Source organism: Serinus canaria, chromosome 2 (assembly GCF_022539315.1).
Source record: "Serinus canaria isolate serCan28SL12 chromosome 2, serCan2020, whole genome shotgun sequence".
Lineage (NCBI taxonomy): Eukaryota > Metazoa > Chordata > Aves > Passeriformes > Fringillidae > Serinus > Serinus canaria.
Genome location: NC_066315.1, coordinates 50186885 through 50211017, shown reverse-complemented (window position 1 = coordinate 50211017; position 24133 = coordinate 50186885). Strand labels below are relative to the sequence as shown.

Below are 24133 nucleotides of genomic sequence, written 5' to 3'. Positions count from 1 at the left end.
CCTTTGCTTTAGAGGGCAGGACTAACCCAAACTGTCTTTCCTAACACATTTTTCTCCTATGCACCATGGGGACTTTATCCCCTTCTCTGGTATGTAGGATGCTTTCATGGAGCAGGGCGAACTCAATTAGTAGAGCCTCTGATGTAGATCCCAATGTTTGAAGGTTCCACTACCCGTTGCTTTGAATGTGGTTTTGGAACAGTGGTTTGTATGATTTAATTTTCCCAGAGGCTGGTGCATGAGAGAGAATATTATATGCTCCACTCCTTACCATGCTTTCTGGCCCAGGTGTCTATGAGGTAATTTTTTAAATTAGTCCCATTGTCTGACTCAATTCTTTCTGGGGTTTCATGTTGCCAACAGGATTTGCTGGCCCGAGATGGTGGTCTTGTCAGTGGTGTGAGGCACAGGGTAGATGTCCAGCTATCCAGTGGTTGCTTTACCCTATTGTCAGAATATAGCGCTTACCTTGGTTTGCAGGAGTGTGATACAATCAATTTTCCGGACCTCCCCATATTTCTATTTCAGCCATTGTCCCCCATATCACAGGGGCTTTTCTTGCTTTGCCTACAGCATGTTTCATAGTTGTGGATTACCTGGGAGACTGTGTTCATTGTTAAGTCCATCCCTTTAACATAAGCCCATCTGTATATTGAATCTCTTCACTGATGGCTTGAGTCATCATGGGCCCACTAAGCCAGAAGAAAATCACCCTTACATTGCCAGTCCAGATCCACCTAAAACACTTTAATCTAGGCAGTTTAATCTACCTGTCTGTTGTTGTGGTGTTCTTCAGTAGCCTGACTCTTGTGTATGACAAGACATACAGGTACATACAGTCAACTTCTCTATTTGGTAGCGATGTCTTGCTAGAATTCAGCAGCCCAGGTGGGTTTATATCTGTGCTGGCAATTGATCTTTTTCCATCAGCCTAGGCACTCCCACTCATGCTTCCTTTCATGAGTCAGTGTATAGGTAGAGAACTGGCCATTTCTTTCATTCACTGATATCTAAACCCAGCTGGACAGCTTTCAGCACTGCAATCTTACTTGATCCAGTTTATCTCTCAATAATTCCTGTGACTTGCCATGTAGGCTTCCATCCACATACCCATTGGAATCTGATTATATTAATCTTACCATTTTACTCTTAAAAGCTGAATTTTCTGGGCAGGTGCCATGACCTTACTTTGCTTTGTGACAGAACTAGCCATTAGGAGGATTTGGATTATCTTCTCTCCTTTCTCAAAAACTTCCTCTGCTGTGTTGCCACAAACAATGATGTCGTCAAAGTATTGCAACTATTCTGGAGCCTCACCCTTTTCCAATTCAGTCTGGATGAATGCATGGCAAATTGTGGGAACCTGGACTCCAGCTCGTACTGAAGGTCCAGCATTGCCTTCAGAGCAGCACTTGGGGTGGATGAGGGCCACAGAGTCAGGTTGGTGCAGTGCTGTTGATGATGCACTGCTGTGTCACTGATCAGTATGTTATTCTTCCACCCTCTGCAGTCCCATGGCAGAAGGGTCATTTGAGAGACCAGGCAAGGTATTCAGTTGTCTAATTTCCTCTGTCTCCACAGCAGCTATCCCAAAAGCTCAGCAATGCCCTTTTGTGTCCTTGAAATAGCCTCTCCTGAGTTAATCTATGCCAAGGGTGCAAGGGATCTCTGGGCATATCAGAATGGGGTGATTTTGCCATTCATTCCCAGTCAGGCTCACCTCAGGTCCCAGAGCTGTTGGGACACCTCTGTCACCATAGAAATAGAGATAGATCATGCCCCTACAGATCTTGAGGGCATCAGGGTACATTGTGTGCCAGTGTCAACTAAAGCCTTATTACTCTTGTGGTCTGATGTGCCAGGCCATGGGATCCACACAGTCCAATAGATCTTACTTACACATGGCTGGAGGCAGGGCCCCTGTAGTTCTGGTCATGGCAGTCATTGCTCAGTTCTTGTAAACATGAACTAGAGATCTCTTCAAGAGGATCAGAAATAACATTCAGCCTTTCCATTCTGTCTGAAGACTTGCCCACCAGAAACTGGATTATCCTTGAAGAATTTCCGTTGGTGGTTGCTCTTCCTCTCAATTGATGTACCCCTGCTGTTTGGGCAGAGGTGGGTTTTCCATCCCACTTTCTCGTGTCCTCTCTGTGGTTGTGCAGGTAAAACTGCAGGTTACCTTGTGGTGTGTACCCCTCTCTCCAGCAGAGGGCTACATGCTCCCAATAGCAGAGATTCTGGTCCATACTGGCAGGGCCTGGGACATTTTCTCTCTAGGTTGCTCGAGTCTTTCAAGTCTGTCCGCAGTCTTGTTCAGGATTTTCACAGCCAAGGCACAGGTTGGTAGGGAAGAAAAAAGAACTTCATGTTGTCGAAGTCAGGTGATCACCTGAAGCAGTGTTTCTTCTTCTTTCATTGACATCAATGCCAAAGGGTTGGTGTACAATGATGGCACACTCCATAGAAACTTCTGCCACACGGATTGTGTACACTGGATCTGATCTGGATCTACAGGGGACTGGTTGTTATTTGAATCCCTTCTAGATTACCTCCAGCACAGCTAATTCTTTCAGGTCCTGGATACCTTTCTCCATGGCATTCCACTTGTCTCGGTGCACTATTAGGTCATTCATGAGAGAATACTGTTCCTTCATGTTTGACAGATGTTGCCTCTAGAGGCTGAGAGTTTCTGTCCTGTTTCCAATCCCCTTGCCAATGCCTACATCCTGGAACAGGGATCCCAATTGCGTGGCTTCACTACCATCTAGTTTCATATTGCATGTTGTGACATCCCAGCATCAGAACAGCAGGTCACAAGGGGCTCTCCTGACTGGTGGCTGAAATGTTTTTGCATATCTTGCAGCTCACCTGAAGATAGGGATCAGGTGATTCTCTCTGGCCCTGCTTCTTCCTCCTGTTGTGAGTGCCCTATTCCTCTTCATCTTTTACTATGTGAACTAAATTTGTCTTGAATTTCTTTATAGGGGCACCTGCTACAGGTGCAAGTTGTTCATCTGGTTCAGCTGCAGTTTGAGTGGCCACAGTGCCTGCTGGTGTGTTTTCCTTCTCCTCCACCTGAGAGTGTTATCTAGTACAGCGCAGTGTCCAATAAATCATAGTCTGGGCCCAGCATACTGCAATAAATAGCACCTCTCTGGAATTGCCACAACATTCTCCTTGCAAATATTCTGTCACTTTATCAGGGTCCTGTAGTGTTTCAGAGATGAACTTCCAAGTCATTGGAGTAGATTCCTCCGACAACTGGGGATTTTTCTCTCACATTCCATGCCACTCATGACTGTCCACCATCAGGGCAGATCTCTGAAAGATCATGTTAAAGGTCTGTTATTTAATTCTTACCATGGTGTGGACTGCATGGAGGAGACCTGGCAGACTTAGCAAAAACAACATGCTTTCATTGACATCCAAACAGATTTCAAAATTCTCCAAAGCTGTTGTAACAGGCCTGAAGAAGGGAAAGGGGATAAAAAGCTGGGGAAAGTCATCCTTCCCTTCTCCCCCAACAGACTGGGTACAATTTTTACTGGACTACCAAATAGTGTGCCTGAGGCAAAGGTAGGAGAACAACACAATAAAAACCCCAAGTGACCATCATTGTTATCAAGTGATAAACTGTTATCACACAGTACATCAGCAAAGTAATTCTGATCCTTCTCCCTTCTCTGAAAAAGAGCACTGCAAGGAGCACATAGAGGAGTATATGGGGTTAATACCACAACCAGGCGAACAGATCAAGCAACATTGTAGCCAGTAGCTCTGTACCTAATGCAACAAAGGCTTAGATGAAGTTTGTTTCCAGCCTGCTCTGGGCAGATCTGTTGTTATCATAACATTTGTGACCCAATTGGCGCCAAATTAGACTGTCATGCTTTAGGAATTGTATTCTTGAATTTAGTGTTCCCACTTAAACACTCCAAATTCCCCTTAGGCAGGATGGAGAGGAGAATTGGAGGTACATGGGTTGTGGTAAGAACAATTTACTAGAAACAGCAATGAGATAAGAAAACAAATAGTAACAGCAACAATATTAATAACAAAAGAGTAGAAAATAGTGATTCACATGCAAAATGCTATCGAGCCTGACTTGACTGCAGCCACATTACCTGGACTGCTCCCTCTGGCTCAGAGCCAGCATTACCCCACTGTTCCCTCTACTTTGCTTTCTTGACCAGAAGGAACCCCTCCCCCTGGAAGAGATTCCCTGCCACCCCTGGAAATGATGTGAGATCATGTAGAATAATCTGCAGATTCTAGCCATGCCCCCTCTTGCTGCTGCAGAAATTATCCCTGTTTGGCTGGAAGTAGGACAGTAAGTATGTATGCAATGTATACCTATGCTCCTAGCAGAGTACACTTATCTCTAGATTAATAGCATGTTCCATTTACCAAAAAAGAGGGGCTTGTTAGACTGTGCTGAAGCTTCTATGTCCTTTGCACAGAAGGCAAGAGGTAGAGATAAGGACTTATGATAGAATGGTGCATAGTCTCATGCTGCTGTGAATTCAGGATGTAATTCGAGGCACAGGCAAGGACTTAGACTTTGGGAAGATGTATTGGAGAAGCCCTCTTGACAGATTGAATATGCTGCCTTTTAGACCCCTGAGAATTAAAATACACTTGAAGAAAATGAACGTTGTTGAAAACTGAAACTAAGTCAAATTTAGTGGAATTTTAGTAATGCGAAAACAACACAAAATATTCCTACACACAGGCAATTTGGGGATAAAGGGTGGCAGTAACTGAATAACTGGTTGATAAAAGAAGACTAAAACATCATGTTTTACACAGCAGGAGTAAGAAAACAGGTTTAGAGTGGTGGGAATTACATAAATGTTTGATTATGTTGAACAGAATATTTATTCAGTGATCTCAACAGTGCATTGCTAAGTTTGAGGAGTTATTCTTGAATGCTTACCAAAGTCTGTTATTAAAATAATGTTTTTTATATGAGAGACTTAAAGAAACAGACATGAGTATTTTTGTCCAAACTGAGATGAAAACCAGTTGCATTTCTTTAAGTACAAGAGCTTAGGAAACAAGAAGATATGCAAAAGTGACTGACAGTGATTTTAGTTGGAACTGAGAAGTGGGAGGTGGTGACTGCACTGTATTCCTCTGGTCCTTCCTGTTTTGTGGGGTTGTAGACACTGAGAGTACTGTTCATAAAATTCTGTCAGCATTTATTAAAGGTTCAAGAGTTAGCCTGGTTTTAGGTTCAGCTGCAATCTTAGCATTGGTCTCTATTTTAAAGTAATAAACCTTGTATCTGCCTCTGCTGGTCTGTATTTATTAGTAATACTTCATGTTCTCTCATTTTTTAGCTCATACTTCATATAAGAGGATTCCTACCTCAGAGTAGTTCATCTATGAGGAGCAGAGTTCTTGTGAAGATATGGGACCCAGTCTGATCTAATTTATATTGATATAAATAAGGAACTAAGATTTTGGATTGGCACTTGGAGGAATTAAATGCTCCTTTCTGCATAATGTTATCTGTCATCATACTGACCAAGAAGTTTCAATTTAATGATTCAATAACTTACCACTGTCATCTTTTCTGATTTGCAGATGGGCTTCTTCCGACGGAGGTACAAAGAAATTATTGAGGCTGAAAAGAGCAGAAAGGAGAATGAAGATAGTTGGAACTGGGTCCAGAAAAATCAGTAAACTGCCCATGAAAACAAAACTGCCCGGTCATGTGACATGTACTTGCTAGTCTATAGGTCCTGCTCTCGTATCTTCCATATGTGGAAGAAGGAATCTTCTCCAGATTTTTTGGAGACCCCATTGATGCTGTGTCTTTATTACTCCAAAAAGCTAGGGAACATATCCTGAGGCAGCCACTGCAGCCATGTCAGGTGACTGGAGCAATTCACACTTCATTTAAGAGTTGAACTTTGAGCTTTGGAAACCAAGCTGCAGTACAGAGCAGTATTTATGAATACAGCTATGTAGTGTGCTCTCAGGGGAAGAATTTTTCCTAAGAATATTTTTATAAATACAAGCTTTTTATATTGAGTATGTCTTTATATTTGTATCAATGTTTTATAATTTCTATTGAATAGCTATATAGTTCACTCAAGCACTGATATCTGGCTAAATCTTTGGAAATACATACATATATATATATATACACACACACACATATATATATATATATATATATATATATATATATATATATATATATATAAATTTTATTGTACCTTTAAACATCAATGCAAGAGAGAAAAGAGAGATTTGCAGATAAAAGTAGCTGGAATCCTCATATGCTTAATTCACAATGCTTGGTAATATCTTATATAGATCATTTAATACAAATAAGCCAAAATCTTTTTACTGTCTCTAAGTTAAATTTGGTGTTTGATTTATAAGCTACAGAACCTAAAGTATTTCACAGTTGTGATACTCTGTATTTTGAGTTTGTCCTTTACTAGCCTGGATGGGAGAGGATAAAAATACTTCTTCAGTGACATGTAGCAAGATGTAGCTTGCTTTGGCTCACTGAAGAAGACAGCACAGAATGTTCTCTTTGGGAAGTTTTCTTTTGCAGTCTCTAGGACTGTACAGTTGAGATACCAGAAGGACATAATTGGGCAAACCACTATGACATTGACAAATTCCTTTAAATAATTTTTTTTAAAAGGTAATTAAGTCATATTAATATTAAGATGGATAGTTTTAAAGCTACTGTTAAAGATTATGATCTGTTGCTATCAAAGCAAGTGATAAATTGCTACATGCTGTGAGCATTATGTCCTTCATGTGAGTTACATACTTGAGTCATGAGTTTGTTTATATGATAATTTTAAGAGAGATAAGTAGATGCAAGGTTTAAAATTTTTGAATATTTGAGTCTTGAGATTGCCTGTCTTTGTGTTCCAAGTACTGAATGTATTTCCTCAAGAACTTAAAAGGAAGTTTAGTAAAGATGCAGGTGTTATTGGATCTCAGCTTGCCACTTTTATTGCTGGTAATTCTTTAACAAATTGTTTGCTGAATTAGAAGAAATCCAGTTGTAATTAATTCAAACACGTTTCTTCAACAAGCTCTTCGATTTCTGAATAGAAATAGTGGACTTTTGTTAGACTTGGGTTTAGATTCTGCTTGTATTTTACACTTTGTGTGAATAAGGAGGAAATGTCATGTTGGTATAAAATCCATGTAAAGGAAAGAAGGGCCAAGCTCTATGGTAGAAAGTGAAACCAGGATTGAAAGGTTGCAGGATATCTTCTTCCTTCCTTCTTTACTTCTTCTGAGTGGAAGAACAGCTGGAAGTTTGGAAACTTGAATGCAGAGAACATGCAAGAAATCTGCTTGAGAACAGGTCTTGCTCTTCCTTTCCATATTCATGATAGCTTCAAATTATAAACATGGACCCCATTCATATTCCTGTTTGCTTTTAACCACCACCATCATCAACTATTGGCTATTACTACAGTATTGACCGATATTTATTAACTATTAGCTATCTGCATGAATTAGGGAGAAAATAGTTTTGAAGTGAATTAAGTGTATTGGTTCAACATCTGATGAGAAGAACTCACAAGTTGCTTGGGTTATCTGAGAGAGAAATTATGCCTTATGTAAACTCCAAGCCTGCAGACCACTTAAGCACTCTTTTCAAAGTGGCGAAGATTTCTGCAAGCATAACAATGAAAACAGCCCTTTCTATGCCTGAATACATGAATGATAATGACCCCACATACCAAGTCAGTGATGTGCAGTTAGCCCAGTTTGCTGAAAGCAATAAATATGAAAAACTTTTCTTTGACAATATTTAGTATCATTTTTCTTGAATGTCTTCTGTTTATGGGCACATTTTGGAGTTTTGCACAAGTTTAAAGCATAGTATCCATTTGACGTGGAAATAGATAATACTGCTTTCACTAAATAATTAAGGGAGTCACGGAATTAATCCCAAGTTTACCCACTTGCTAGGGTGTCTTGGATATAAATGAAAGTAGAATTTAGTTCATTGATTGTGCATTGATTAAACTAGTGTGAAGACTAATTACTTTTGGAGCTTGGTTTGCATACACAGTACAGTATCTGCACCATTGTCCCTTCTTTTTCTTAGAATGTTTTTACTTACATATTGTGAAATTGTGTATTTCTTTTTATGAACTTGTGATTGGAAGAATGTGTTCACTCTTACTGATGTCACCTGTATTTAGAAGCTTGTGTTCACCTGTATTCTGATTCACTTGCACTGTTTTGGAAATGTCAGGTTTACAAAAAATGCAACTTTTTGGAATAAAAAATGACTGCAAAATTATCCTAATAGTATTTTGTCGGTTATTGACCTTGTCTAGCTCAAGTACTTTTCCATTAATGGGTAAGACATTTTCTCCTGTATATTTGAATTAAGTACTATATGTTTGTGTTTATCTGTGTGTGGCTAGTAGACATCTTTTATTGTAATTCTATGATTTATAACATCAAACTATTTGGAGACAAAGAGTACGGCTGGCTTGACTACAGTATTTTAAACCAATGCAAATAAAATAAAGGTAGTGAAAATTATTTCTATTTCATCAATCTTGCTTTATCAACATCAAATTAAACCCATGTGATTGTGATACTGGCCTATGTTAGGAGTATCAACCTGTGTAACTTGAGTTCTGTTTCAATCTATGAATTTGGATGAAAGTTGAATTTTTCAGCTACATGTGCTTTTCCTGGAAGGATTTATAGTCCATAGTGGCTGGAATAGAGTGGCTGAATAATATATTTGAAATTATGTTTTCAACTCTATACATCCCCATGCTTACTGGTCACCTGTATAGGGAGCAGAAGCTAGATGTTAGCTCTTACTCCTATGACTCTTAAGTGTTTCAATATTCTCTAGCCATTCTAAAGCAGTCTATTGCCTATTAAGACTATTGGCTCTATATCTAAGAACAGGCTAGGCAGAGTTAGGACCTGACCTGTGACCCAGAGCACATTTGTACTGGTGGAAGACCATGGATTTATATACCCCAATGCCAAAGACATTGGAGAGTTCCAGGTAGATGTGGGTTTTGACATGAAGGTAGCACCCTTCAAAGTAAAAATAAATGTTCTCAGTCATTGCTGGGCAAAGGTTGTAGGGGCAAGCTGCTGCCAAAAGGAATGTGATGCCGAGTTTGCTTTTGCTTTGGGAGATTAGTGGAAGCACTAGTGCTGCAGCAGCTAAAATAATAACCAGAGACTTTTGTATGTACCAAAATCTCTTTGGGGTGTGTGTGTGTGTGTGTGTGTGTGTGTGTGTGTGTGTGTGTGTGCGCGCGCGCGCGCACGCGTGTAAGCAGGCACTGTACATCTCCTTCTGGGGCCAGAGGATTGATGAGCTAATGATGCCCTCTGTGGGGCTCACTTTTTGTCTTCTTGATAAGGAGAGAACAGCAGCTTGGACATAGCAGGATTTTGTGTGTTGTGTTACTCCAAACAGCTTTTAAGAACCCTGTTGGACTTCTGTGACAAAGTGGCTTTTGTTTTAGAAATCAAACCACAACCTTTAGCACATTTGTTTCTTCCAGTTTTGCCAAAGGAATAACTGGATCAAAATTCAAAAAATATAAAATGTTTTTTAACAATGTAAGAAAAGAGCTCATTTGTTGGCATTCTGCTCAGCCTGGCTCATATGTCTGGACTAGAGCTGGTCTGACATTTTGGCTCTCTATGCCTATCATTGGCCCATTCTTTGGATTGGACATAATGGAAGTTTCTCTGCTAAATCTTTTCCATTTAGTAGTGAAATACCCCTTGAAAAAGATAGGACACTTTCCCCCATACCTTTTGGGTCTAGTGGGGTGCATATTGACCTGAGCAGTCCTGGGTAAGATGTCTTGATTTTATTAAAATTCTGAGTGCATAACACACTGGATAACTGAGATCCCAAAGCCCTAAGGACGGTGTCATGGGAGTCATTAAGGGTGCAAAGTAGATTTAAGTGTCCTCTGGCCCAAGTTTGCTTACTACCAGAATTAAAATACAATAAATCTATTGTATTGAATCTATTTTATATAGATTCAAATGCAAAGATGAATTTAAAGTCATATGACTATCTACGACAGCAAATCCAAAATTTCAGTAATTCATATGACTGCCAATGGAGATTTTATTTGCAAGTCGTTTTGACAGAAATAAAGAATGAGTAGAGAAATTAGTCTTATTAGTAAAGAGCAATGAAAGTAGGTTTATCATATCTTGATCATGCTATAATCTCCTGTGAGTATTGGAAATGAATAATTCACATATTTCCAGTTCATTTCTACTTGCTTTTTAGGTAGCTAGTGCCATTTTAATGCTTGAAATTCTAGATATGCAATGTTTTCGTAAATTAACCTGCAGTTCAACAGCCATAAAGAATCAGAAATTAATAAAGTAGTAACCTTGAGCAGAGATGCTCAAGTAACCTGCTGCAGACATGCATTCAGATGTGCTGTATTGACTTGCATTAAATAATTCTAGATTTATACCAGCACAAGTGAGAAGGGACTCAGATGGACTCCCCTGAAGCTGAAGGACACACATTATGAGACAAGCTTTGCACTAATCTGCATAAGTGGTAATGTACAATAATTTCTGCCATTTAAACAGTTTTCCTCTGGACTTGCAATCTGAGAGCTTTGTTATTCAATCTTAATGACGCTGCTCTGTGCTATAGTCAAAACGATAAAAGGAATAGTAGGGGAAGTGATTGCTTTATCCAGCAGAGACCACTGCATAGAGAGAATGTGTTCTGTCCTACATCAGTCTCTCAATGGATATAGGGCACTGGGCATGATCTGCCCCTTACCTTTATCTAACTTAATGATCAGACTAATTACTAAAATTATTATTTTACTGTGTTGATTTTAGGTTAATGGCACAGAGTAGGATACTGACAATAAAGTGATTACCTATTAAGAGGTTAGAATACTTGCTCAGTATTAAATTAATGAAATCTATATATAGGATTGGATAGAAGATTATATAAATGTGGTAAAATACTTTTGTCCATTTTAATTTTCAGGGTGAGGGATGAGAAATCAAATCTAACAGTCTATGAAAACAGATTTTTTTTTTTTTTTTTTGTGAGATTGCCAAATGCCAGAATCAAGCATGTTGCCCTGTTTCTTAGCTCAAGACTGTATTCCTGAAATGGCTTCATTAAAGGGGAGACCCATGTTTCACCTTGGCCAGGTGGCACAGGTTACACCTTGTCTCGTATTCTACTGCCTGCTCAGCTGCGCTTGTCCCATTCTCACTCCCATTCTACAAACACTACCAGCTTTTTCCCCTGGCCTTTTTCTGAAGTTTTTCTTCTGCTTCATAACAGGTATTACCCTTCTCTTTCAATTTGTCTGAATAAGAAGGCTAACTTAAATGTGTTTTTTAACTTAAATGTGACTTTTCCCAACCTGCATTTAGTTTGAAATATGTCACTGTTGTTTCAGACCCAAAAAAGATTTGTCCTGAAAACGTGGCAGTTTCCCCAATTACATCAGCAGTTCTGAGGCCTATAGGAGGTTAGGTCAGGAACTGTGGCCTTCTCCTCAGGTTTCTTTTCATAAAACTTATTAGCCAGACTGAAGTGTACCTTGTCAAATAACTAATAAATGTGAAATCTGAGGGAGGTAGAGAGACTGACAGACAGACATGTATAAGACTGAAACTTATTTTGGAAGTTGACAAATCATATAAAAAAGGACGAGCCTGCCAAAACCAGAACCATTCAAAATGCTGTATGCTTTTTTTTTTTTAATTTATTCTGAAACAGTTAGGGATGTGGAACTGGAAGGTCCTCAGTTTCAGTTTCCTATTTTCATTGGCAGCTATTCCACATCTTACCTTTTATGAGCCAAAGTCCAGTACAATCAGTTAATTTTGTTTTTCCTTATTATTCTTGCTGAAGATAATTCTAGCATTTTGTTTTGATGGTGCTTTTAATGGTAATTTTGCCCTCAAGGTCTTTTAATTTAAGGCGTTCCTTTCCTTTCTTCCTGGTCTGAGTTGATCTTTCTTGTATACAGGTGACCAAACACTATTTCCTGGGTAAGATACTGTTATGAACCAATTTCAACACAGAAGAGCAAAAAAAAAACAAACAAAAAACCAGGTCGTCTCTGTGAATAAAATTGATTGAACTTGATTAAAACCAAACGAAGTTAGATGTTGGTGCCAAAAAATGGATATGTTTTTTTCAATAGTAAAAGTGGTAAAAAGAGAGAGAGAGAAGAAAAAGAAAGAAGAAAGAAAGAAAGAAAAAGAAAGAAGAAAGAAAGAAAGAAAGAAGAAAGAAAGAAAGAAAGAAAGAAAGAAAGAAAGAAAGCACGAACATAACGCACTCACGACATCACACCGACCTCACGCAAGAAACAAAGCAATAAATAACGACCATACATACAGACACCGACAAGACCGAACCTCAAAAGAGCAGGTTTGGTGGGAGTGGTGGCAGAGTGGGGGGGAAACAGGGAGAGTGACAGGGATTAAGTAGAAACATATCACCCTCCCATGGGTCCCAATGACATCTCATGGCTTCCCTCCATCTGGCTTGGTGGTGAGGGTCTCCTGCCGCCCTGCCAAAATGTATAGAATCCAATGGATTAATATACGTTCAAGCTATGTGGGAATGCCCAGGTGTCTCCCTTGAGAGGGCTAGGTTTGACACTCTTCCTTGCAACACTGTGCATCTGTTGCATTGTGTTGTGGTTCTGTGGTGCAAGGTCTGGGGACCCCTTCGAGGAGGGCCTTTGATGGGCCATGACACCCCCTCTGCTGTCCCTCCCATGAATGTGGCTCTTCCCATGGTGAAGGGGCCCCTGCAGCTGGTCTCTGCACAGCAGAGGATGGACATTATCATGGTTTGACACTGGCCCAATGCCAGGCGCCCACAAGAGTCACTCGCTCACCCTCCCCTGCCACAGCTGGGCAGAGGAGAGGAAAAGGAAAAAAAAATAATTAATGAAAGGGGTCATGAGTTGAGATAAGGACCAGGAGAAAAACACTTCAAGGGCAAAATAGGATCAGCTTAAGGTTGCAAAGTGAATTTATTACTTACAAAATCAGAGGAGGATAATGAGAAGTAAAATAAGCCCTTAAAACATCTTTTCCGCCAGCCCCTCCCTCCTTCCCATTGACAGCTGCTTCACCACGGTCTTCACCACGGCCTGCAGAGGAATCTCAACTCCGGAGCCTGCAACACCTCCTTCTTCACTAACTTTGGAGTCACTGTGTTGTTTCCCTCACATGTTCTCACTCTTCTCTGGCTGGAATCAACACTGTCCACACTTTGTTCTGATTTTCTTCTTAAATATGTCATCACAGAGCCTCTCTCATTGGCCCAGTTTTGGCCAGTCACATGTCCATCTTCAGATCCATTAGGGATTGGTTCTGCTGGACATGGTGAAAGCTTCCAGCAGCTTCTCACAAGAGCCACCTCTGTGGCCCCCCTGCTACCAAAAACCAGTACATTCTCATACTGCCCCACCACCGCATAGGCTGGGTGTGCAGGTGTGCACAAGAAACTCAGAGGGAGACACAGCTCAGACAGCTGTCCTGGACTGAACAAAAGGATATCCCAGAACAAAATATCTTCATGCTCAGTATATAAAGTGAGGGAAGGAAGGAGTAAGGGAAAGATAATCTGGAGTTAGGGCATTTGTCTTCCCAAGGCATCATCACTTATGATAGAACCCAGCTTTCCTGGACATGGCTGAACACCTCTCCACCCATGAGAAGTGCTGAATAAATTCCTTTTATTTGCTTTTCTTTTACATCCAACTCTTGCTTTACCTATTACAGTGTCTTTACCTCAACCCAGCAGTTTTATTCTCTTTTATTCTTCTGATTCTCTCCCCTATTTCACCAGGGAGTGAGTGAGCAAGTAACTGCATGGGTCTTGGTTGCTAGTTAGAGTTGAAACATGACTGTCACGGTCATCTGTTCTAGACTGAATAATAGAACATAATAACAGAATAAGAAAGACCAAGATCAGTTTAGCTTTTTTCAATCTTGTGGGGTTTTTTATTTGAGTGTTTTTTTAAATATTGAACTTTTGTATTTGGAGTGTGAATTATTTCAATAGCTCTTTCCCCTCATGAAAGACTACTTCTGAGAAAAGTCAATATTTCAGACTAAACATATAGTATCCTCAGTATCAAATATCCCAAGCTTCCAATATCAACTACTCCAAACATTCAATTTCCCAATAATACTTTTGAGCCATCTCAAACCTCACCAAAGTGATACCTAAACATTCTGATTGTTTCCATCATATAAAGATTTCCCTCCTCTGGCATAGATCTTTACAGACTGTTTTCTGTCTACCATTTTTCCATCATATAGTTGATAACAAATACCTTTCCTCTGCCTCCCCAAACTTATGTTACTGCAGCAAAACATTGCTGTTTTTTCCCAGAGGAAAAGTGTCCTTCAGATGCCAATCAACAGGATTAATAAAAACAACAAAATGAATTCTACTTTGCTTGGCTCATCCTAAAAGGCTAAGGACTGGTCAGAAACATGACTGAAAGTTAAAGGTGTCCTCCTAACTAATATTGGAGAGCCATAATCCAGAATAGCAGGAGGCAGCTCCATCTTCTATGTCTTTGTGTTGCATCAATAATATAAACAGATGTGCTAATAAATGTTTATGTCATTTTTTTTCTCTTTTCTGCTGAGATGAAAAGATTTCAGCTGTGGCAGAATAAAAGCTCTGGAAGACCAGTTCTCCTTCCTGGGGGCTTGGTAGGCACTCAAAGCAACACCAGGATTGTCATTAGTGTTGCCATGGCAAGTATTTGCAGATGGAAATAAGTGCTTTGGGAATGTGAAGTTGGATCCTAATTTTACCTCTAAGCAAAACTTCAGTGGGACTCTTGTTGGTAATGTGGGCATGAATGGGGTGTTTAGCAGAATCAGTCATAGTCCTTGAGCCTGCTGGATATATTTAAGAAGAGAAATTATGACTAAAGTTAAAACCCATTTAGTGCTGAAAGTTTTTTACCAGGGACTAGACAGGCATAAAAATTCATTTCATGTAGACCATCAGCATTTTTAAGATTAAATTAACTCCTGGATCATTTGAAATATGTATTTTAAACCTGAATAACACCTCCCTTTCTCCTGAGCTGTTGTTTTGTATTTTCGATGTTAGCCTGGTGCCCAGATGTTCTAAGTTGAGTGAAGTAAGAGAAAGACCCAGTTGTGTGAAATAAGATAAATGTTCCAAAGCTTATGTAGGGTTAGAATATCCTACAGGATTTTGATATTTATACTGATAGATACTAAATTATCTCAATGATATAAAAAAATTTGTCAGCACTTGAAAACTCTGTGGTCAACCCAAAGTGTGTGAAAGAGAACGAAACACAAAATTTTGGTTTTAGCAAAAGTGATATTGGACCTTAAATGTGGAAGCAAGTTGTCCTAGTATGAAGCAGCATTATCTTTGTCATTCTGTTCTAAACACACTCTGAATGATAGCTAGACTTCTAGAGCAGCATGCATGTTGATATTAGACAAGTTTTCATTGTAATTTATATTTACTGGTTGGACCTAAATTACTAAAACCTCAACTGCTAACTTTGTCAAACAAAGTGTTCCTTCTCTGATCAAGCAGTCATATGATGTAATTGTCTTAATACTTTAGGCTGGGTTAAGAAAATATGGGTCATATCCTCTAATATAAGAACTCTCCTCATTTATCCTTTATTTGAATCACTAATGTAGTCAAAGACACCTTGAATAATTAGGAAAATCTCCTTAAATTGATTGTGTCTCATGATGCCTACAAAAATACCACAGCAGCATCCTGCTGTTCACCCATTGCAACGCTAAGTGCCTTACTATTTCATGCCATTCTTCTTTTCTGTACCATTTGTTTTATTGACTGGGTGCCTTGACTATAGAAACTGCAAAAGTGATAGAGCACAGATCATTTTTTTCCTTTATTTGGCATGCCATTAGTTCAGTCTATTACTTCAAAGACTAGATTATGGATGCTACAAACCTCAGTATTTGAAACCGGGATAGACTTTGAAACCTAGACAGGAAAAAAACCCCCAAAACATTAAAACTGTAAATATATTTGGTTGATAAAAACCCATTCTTTTTCTTTTATGCGGTTTCATTTCTTTATGGCAAGCACTTGCAGCATAGGGCTGAAGTAATTGGAACAGCTGAGTGAACGTAAATCTGAGGAAGTTTAAGCATACTGTCTATAAAGCTGATGTAGTTCTTGAGTAGTCCAGCAGTGATCAATTCATTATCATTGCAAACAGCCTGCCTAAGAAAACCTACAGGCTATTGAAGACAAGATGACAGTAAAATTAAGGATCAGACCAACTCTAATATTCGCTAATTGATGTGACCATTAGCCTTCAGCCAACAGTACTGAATGAGACCCTGGTAACACTTTTGAATAAAGCACATTAGGGATTGAGGATTTTATTTTTTTATTTAATGTATTGATTTTTATTTTTATTAGGAGCTAAAGTAGCTGAGGAAAGAAAGGATTCAGAAAGATACTGGAAGTGAAAATGAATGAAGGTTGCCCACTGACTCACCTAAAGTATTCCTTTCATAGGTTTCTGCAATATTTAGCAACAAAAAGGAAACTGAGTGAATATTTTTCTCCCCACAAAACTTCATTTGTTTACTTTACAGTCCAATGCTAGCACTGATGAGCATGCCAAATGTAACATTGGAGGTAAAACTGACGCTATGTAAACTCAAGAAAGCACCAAGTTCTTGTGTACACTTTTGTATTAGTGAGATCTTGAACAATAAGTAGGAAAAATACCATTTCTGTTGTCTTGAAATGGTGTTTTATTGTTGAAAATCTGAGATGACATCTTAACAGAAATAATGATTTTTAAAGTCTTTGGGAGGCAAGCAACCTCTTCACATCAGCTATAAAGACATAAATGGTTTGAAGGATACCTTGATGTCTAAGAAGTGGTCCAATTTCCCTATTAAGAGTTAGTCTCTCTTTCTCATCAAGAAACTTATTCTGTTTAATTTTTGTTGTTATTGCAGAAATGACAATAAAACAAAAACTTTTTTCAGCTTTGATGCTTTCATTATTCTGCTGAAACTTCTTTTATGCTATTAGCTGTCTACAGCTGCTCCCAGGATTGGTTCAGCCCTTTTTAGTTCTTTTACAAACCACTTTATTATATCAAATTGTAACAGGCTTCACAATATAAGGTAGCACAGCCACAGCTCTGGAAGTTACATGCAAATGTCTAGACAGGATTTCTTCACTGGGATTTTGCAATAGTTATTCATTTTAGGCATTTCTTGCCTTTGTGTGGACTTCAAAAAGTACATTAAGAGAAACCCAGAATTATTGAAAAGCTTTCCTTTCACAGAATTTTCTGAACCTTTAAACAGAAGTTTCTGTTATTCATGCCAGATGTCTGTGTGATTCTATGCTACCACATAATATTTTGTACCTTCCCCATAGCAGTTCGGTGCAAGTGCTCCACACAGAGAAGAGGGACTCACTGCCGCCTTGTCTGTAGCTTGACAAGGAATGTTGCCATGTGATAATTAGCCCAGTAAGCACTGGCCATGCTGGCTTGTAAAGACCAGGGTAATGAATTGAAATGGCCTAAAATTGAAATGTCTTTAAAGCAAAAGAGGGTAGACTTAGATTAGTGTCTTGGTTTGAGCCAAATTGTGAGAAAGCATCCTGAAATGAATATGTCCTCAGGTTTGAAAAAGAATCTCTGGATAAAAAGTGAAAAAAACCCAGTTAATTTAACAAGCAGAGTGCTCATAAGCACAAAAAAAAAAAAAAAAAAAGAAAATAATAATGTTAAATAATAAAACCTCTCACTGCAGGGATGAGCTGGTAGATTCAGAGTCCTCTCTGTAGTCCTTTCTGTAAGGTTCCTTCTGGGATCCAGAGCTGGCCTCTGGGCTGTGGCATGGCGGGGTCCCCAGAAGTGTTCTGGTGTTTCGGACCAGAGAAAAGCTGAGCAGTTCCAGGAGAAGAAGAAGAAGCCATGGTCCCAGGAAAAACTTCTTGCCTCAGCTAACTAAAAAAAACCCAACCTAGCTAAAAAGCAAAGAAAAGCTCTCTGTCTCTCTCTGGAGAACAAGAGAGCAGAGAGCTGCAGGGAAAAAAAAAACCTCAGTGAATGTCCTGGGTTGGCTTCATCACTTCCCTAAACATCTCCCTCATTTCCTTAAATGTCATGCAAAGCCATAACAGCGAGTTATCTATGTTTTGAACATAGGAACTGAAAGAATTCCACCACCTTCCCACCCACCCCCCCTTCGATCTTAAAGCTACGAGACTCATGTCTGGGCTTAGAGCAGTCGATAGGGGATACAGAACCATACAGTCCCCCCAGGATAGTTACCTGTTAGGAAGAATAAGAGGGTAGTGAGCCACTGAAACAGGATATCCAGAGAGGTTGTGGATGGCCCATCACTGGAAATGTTCAAGGGCAGGACGGATAGGGCTTTGAGCAACCTGGTCTAGTGAAAGGTGTCTCTGGTCATAGTGGGAAGGTTGGAACTAGATGATCTTAAAGGTCATTCTATCATTCTTTGAAATCTGAGTTGGTTCCATGGCTTCACAGTATGCTCTTTCTAAAGATAGGTCTGGAAAATAGGTTTTGGGACTGTGAAGCTCAGACAGACACCATGGGGATTATGGTATCTGTGGAATACCTAACCTGAAGAAAGCCACTTAAATTCATTGTGGAGCTGAAGGCTACAGAGGTAGCTGAAGGAGGGCAGTGAGTGAGATATACCTAAGGGCTGGGGTGAGAAAGAAAGAAGATGGTAAAGCTCAGCATTAGTTGAGGCCTGTTTAGCCAAAAACCTGAATTGTTTTATTTTAAAAAAAGTGCTAGGCATAAAACTTTCCTGAGATAATTATAGGGTCTGTGCCCTGGAGACAACTGAGACATCCTTCTTAATTCTGAATGAATACTGCCTGTGATAGATGACTGTCACAATAAAAGGCGAATATCCTGTATATATATTAAGAGAAGTTTTATAGACTTATGTTCTATCCCTCCTTACATTGTTATCAGGGGGTGGCCTGGGTTTGGGACATTGGGAGGGGCTAAAGTGATAAAAGGCAAAACCTCCATTGTGTGGATGAGCACATGGTGGGAAAAATCCTCTGCTCCAGGAGCCGTACTATTTTCTCTATTCAGTCTTCTGCTGTATTTTTAGTGAAGTTTCTATAAAAGTTTGAACTTTTTGGAAGTGAATATAATTTCTCATAAATGGGGGCTCTGCCATTACACCTCGCCCCTGTGGTACTAGGAGAAAAAGGCGCACCCTGACACATATTCGACAGAATCTATCAGACTCTCCCAGAGCTACCAGTGGTCACAGGTTGAAAGCCCAAAGACACCAGGAGACTGGATAAGTTAGGAGGGGAAGTGGGATTGAGTACCATCCTCATAACTATTTTTTGGCCAGATCATATTTCTGTAATTCCAGTATATGAACATGAGCTTCACATCAGTAATATATATCGACCTGTCCTGGTCCATTGAAGCTTCAGGATAATGGACAGTTGGAAGCAGGGTGGGACACGTCGGTGAGAAAGGTGGGGGGCCCTTGTGAAACAGAGTGGAAATTTTCCAGGGTGGAAATCCATTTTGGATTTAGGTGAAATGTGCCATTTTGAATTATTAAGTCTGTAGCTTGCTTGCATAGATGGGACATGTTGTTTAGTCTGAGCTCAAGACTGCCGTTCTTGCAAAAAAATGGCACTCGCAGAACTGCCTCAGCCAAGGGAAAAGAATGCAAAGGGAATAAGAGGGGTCCCTTGAACTTTGAAACAGACGAAAACCAAAGCTGCAGTTGCGCTGAGGCTGCGGGAGACAATGCAGGATGACCCAGGAGTTCTTTCTGTAGTTTCTGATAAAAAACTAGCTGCAGGTGTAATGTGAAATCAGTAAAATGAATATGTATGAACAAATTGTGAAATTCTATGCATATGAATCAGTAAGGGAGATAAAAAGGATTGTTAGTTCTCAGGGGTGTGCATGTCCTTTAAAGGGGAGTGATCCCCACATGCGCCCAGCGCTGTAATAAACATACTGGCTTTACAACTTTTACAAAGTTGTGGAATTTTTTTTTCTTTCCACAAATCATTTTTACAGGGACCCCGCGGCCGGCAGGATGCATGAGACTGAAGAATATGTGGGGACTTGAGAGCATTGGAGAGGGACACTGTGTGGGGCGTCCCCAGGATTACAAAGGGAGCTGGTGAACTCGAGTGCGGCTCGGAGCCAGGGTCAGCTCCTGAATGCAGCCAGCACTACAATTTCCAGAGCCAGTCGATATTGGGCTGGAAATGGGGTGACCACTGAGACGTTTGTGGCAGAGGGGTCACTCAAGAGTAGGTGCAACACTCCACATGGCGCAGGGGGTTCACACAGCAGAGCCGTGAGCCCATGCACTGCTTGGAGCAGGGCCAGAGCTGGTGAGCTGAGCTGCGGTGGGCCGGAGCTGGCAAGCCAAGCCATATCGCGCCGGGGTGCACCTTAGCTGATGGGAGCCGTGGCGGGCCAGGGGCGGGCCTTAGCCAAGCTGAGCCAGTTGGGGCGGGGACCCGAGTGCAACGATGGGACGGAAGCCCCCTGGATTGCAGGTGTTCTTTGGAAGAGAGGTTAAGGGGTTTTTTTCTTTCTTCTTTCTTCCTTTTCTTTCTCTCTTCCCTTTCCTTCTTGTTATGAGTAAGAAGAAGGGTTTACCCATTTCTGTTACAAAGGTTGCAGAGTTACAAGTTGAGCTGGGAGCTAGTTGCTGGCAGAGTTGTTAACTTCGCGTTGTAATCACCTGTTAAGAGTCGGTCGTTAACTCTCTATTGTTGAGAATTCTGCTTTTTGTCAAGTACCACCCTGCCTGAGGCCGGGAGGATGGCCCTTCTAGGACAGTGCAAGGAGGGGACATCAGTGGACACCACTTGCCCTCCAGCAGCTCCAACTGCACCTCCCTTGCCCCCTGATGGGCATAGCCAGAACACCAGGAGCAGGGTAGCACAACGAGAGGAAAGCAGATGAGGGGATGGGAGCCAAGCATCGGGATTATACCCCTTGAGGGAAGTACCCTTGGGTGGGGTGCAGGGAAGAATTGGACTTGTAACTGTTCCTCTCAGTTCCTCTCATGTGAGAATGTTCAAGAAATAATTAAAAGGACTATTAGAAGACCCCATTGGATTAGAGGAGCAGCGAGACCAGTTTCTGGGGCCCAATATATGGGAAGAAATGCAATCAATAATGACCACGTTGCTTGCCCCAGAGGAACGACAAATGATCCAGACAGCTGGGATATGGATATGGGAAAGGGAACATGTGCTCCCTTTCCTTAGGACCTGGAAAATACCTCCTGGGGATTTGAAAATGCCCACAGTGTGCCCTGCCTGGAACCACAACAGCACTCTGGAAGGCAAGACATGGAGGAGTATAGAACGTTAATTATAAGAGTATCAAAGAAGCAGTTCCAAATAAGCAAAACACCCATAAGGCTTTCCATGAGCAGCAAAGAAGGAAGAAACCCCAACAGAGTGGCTAGAAAGATTGAAGAAAATATGAGAGAATTTTCAGGGGTTGATCCTGATACTGTGGCGGGACAGATATTACTAAGGATAAATTTTATTACTTGCGCCTGGCCAGATATACAGAGAAAGTTAGAAAAATTAGATGGTTGGCAAGAAAGGAGGCTAGAGGATCTTTTAAGGGAAGCTCAGAAGGTGTACGTAGAGAGACCAAGAGAAGGCCATGCCAAAAGCCAAGGTAATGGTAACTGCCATTAGGGAAGGAAACCTGCACATAAAGAACAACCCAGGTAAGGGAGGTGGACCCAAATGCAGGAAGACAAACAAGGGGGGGATGCAGCCCCCTGGGACTGGACAAAAAAAGGAGAGTTTGGGAAACAGGGGAACCTAGGATCAATTTGCTTTTACTGTAAAGAGAATGGGCATATCATAAAGAATTGCTCCCAGAGAGAAAGGACCTGAGAGTCTTCGAGACTGAGCAAAAAGGGGAAGTGGAAGATTAGGGGTGTCAGGGGCTCTACCTCCTGGGGACAGAATACCATCAGGAGCCCCTGATAACTTTAAAAACAGGGTCCCAGGAGGAAGAATTTTAATTCCTAGTAGTCATGGGGGCTGAAAAAACTTGTGTTTGTAGAATCCCAAACAGGTGCAAAAAGGGTCTAGGTACCTTACAAGTAGTAGGCGCAAAAGAAGAAGGGTTCAAAGTCTCAGTTAGAAAGGAAGTAAAGTTTGAAGGGGAAAATAAAGTAGGAATTGGGGATGTCATATTAGTTCCAGAAGGAGGATGCAATTTATTAGGAAGGGATTTGTAGGTGCAATACATTGGAGTACATTGTAGTACTCCCAAAGGAAGGGAAAATGGTAGTGAAGCTTCTCCAACTGAGGGAAGAGGACGAGGAGAAAATTCATGAGATGGCGTGGGCAAAACCAAAATTTTGAGGTAATTGAACATGAAACCTATACTAATAAAAATAGTTAATGAAAACCATTCAGTTTGGGAATGACAAAACCCACTCTCCCTGGAGGGGAGATTAAGATTGCAGCTGGTGATCCAGGACCTACTTGAAGAAGGGACCTTAAAACCATATATGTATGTCCCCCCATAAGACACCCATATTACGAGTAAAGAAGTCAAATGGGACTTACAGGCTTGTGCAAGATGTGAAGAAGCGAGCAAAAGAACAGTGAATCAATACCCACTAGTGCCTAACCCTTATACATCACTGAGTAATATCCTCCCATCACACCAGTGTTTTAGAGTGATAGACCTAAAAGAGGCTTTTTGGACTTTTCCACTGGTAGAGGAAAATAGGGATATATTTACCTTTGAATGCAGGACCCCCATTCCAGGAGGAAGCAACAACTTCAGTGGACTAGGTTTATCCCAAGGATTTTCCAAATCCCCAAACCTATTTGGTCAAGCCTGGGGAGAATTACTCTTCTCAAACCTGAGATAAAGCTTATCCAATATGTAGATGATTTGCCTCTCTTGGGAGGGGAAGAAAGAGAAGTTTTGGAATTCACCCAATCCATTGTTTAGGGGACCAAGGACTTCAGATATGATAAGACAAACTCCAATTTTTAAAACATGAAATAAAATACCTAGGACAGGTGATTTGTCAAGACAGCTCGCAACTGAATCCTGAGAGAATTGCAGGGATAGTCTTACTTCCACAGCCAAAAACTAAGAAGGAAGTTAGAAGGTTTCTAGGTTTTTTTGGGATATTGCAGTGGGACAGAAGAGGAAGAACTCCTCAAAATAGGAGCCAAGAAAGATAAAGAAGGGAAGTGGAGATTAGCAGATGGGAGGCAAATGTTGAATAAGCCCCTTACCAAGGAAAATGCTGGAAGGCACACATGAGACAACACACTGGGGTATGCAAGCCGAGTGATCAATTTCTAAGGGATTGGAGCTGCATAGGAATTTTTGGGATAGCTAAGCAGATGACTGAACGGTGTGTGATATGTCAACAAGTGAGTAAGAAAATCATGAGGAAACCACCCAGGGAAGGGCAAGAACTAGCCTCACAGTTCTTTCAAAACATCCAAGTAGACTTTACTGAGCTTCCCCAGGTACAACAGTGGCAGTTTTTGCTAGTGACAGTAGATCACTTGATTCATTGGGTAGAGGCAGTACCCACTGTTAAAGCCAATGCCAATGTTGTGAGTTAAACACTCCTAGAATCAATCATTCCCCAATATGGGATGGTAAACAGGATTGATTCAGACTAGAGAACTCATTTCACATTGAAGATACTGCAGAAAGTTGTTCAAGCCCTGGGAGTAAAATGGGTGTTACACACTCCATGGCATCCCCAGAGTTCTGGTCAGTTGAGAGAATGAGTCAAACTCTTAAAAGAGCTCTAGTTAAGCTAATGATTGAAACCCAAATGTCATGGATAAAATGTCTCCCTTTGGCCTTATTAGGAATTAGAACCCAACCCTGGTCATATTTGGGGGTGTCACCCTATGAGATGTTGTTTAGGTTACCCTTCCTAACCTCACCCCAGAAGGTTGCCACCTATGAGGAAGGGGGAGCCAATGCCAAGAAATATGTTATGTCTATAGCATGAACCTTAGAAGAGCTAAGACGTAAAGAGA

The 24133-nt window shown here is 40.7% G+C and overlaps 1 protein-coding gene across 1 annotated transcript in view; it reads left to right on the top strand.

The window, feature by feature from the left end:
• The window catches only part of ITGA9 (integrin subunit alpha 9), a 236973-nt gene extending 230797 nt beyond the window's left edge, over positions 1-6176 (top strand). The window contains exon 28 of the mRNA XM_030233983.2: positions 5593-6176. Coding sequence (XP_030089843.1) covers positions 5593-5691 — 99 coding nt within the window. The 3' untranslated portion in view covers positions 5692-6176. The remainder of the gene's footprint in view (positions 1-5592) is intronic.
• Positions 6177-24133: the final 17957 nt, after the last annotated feature.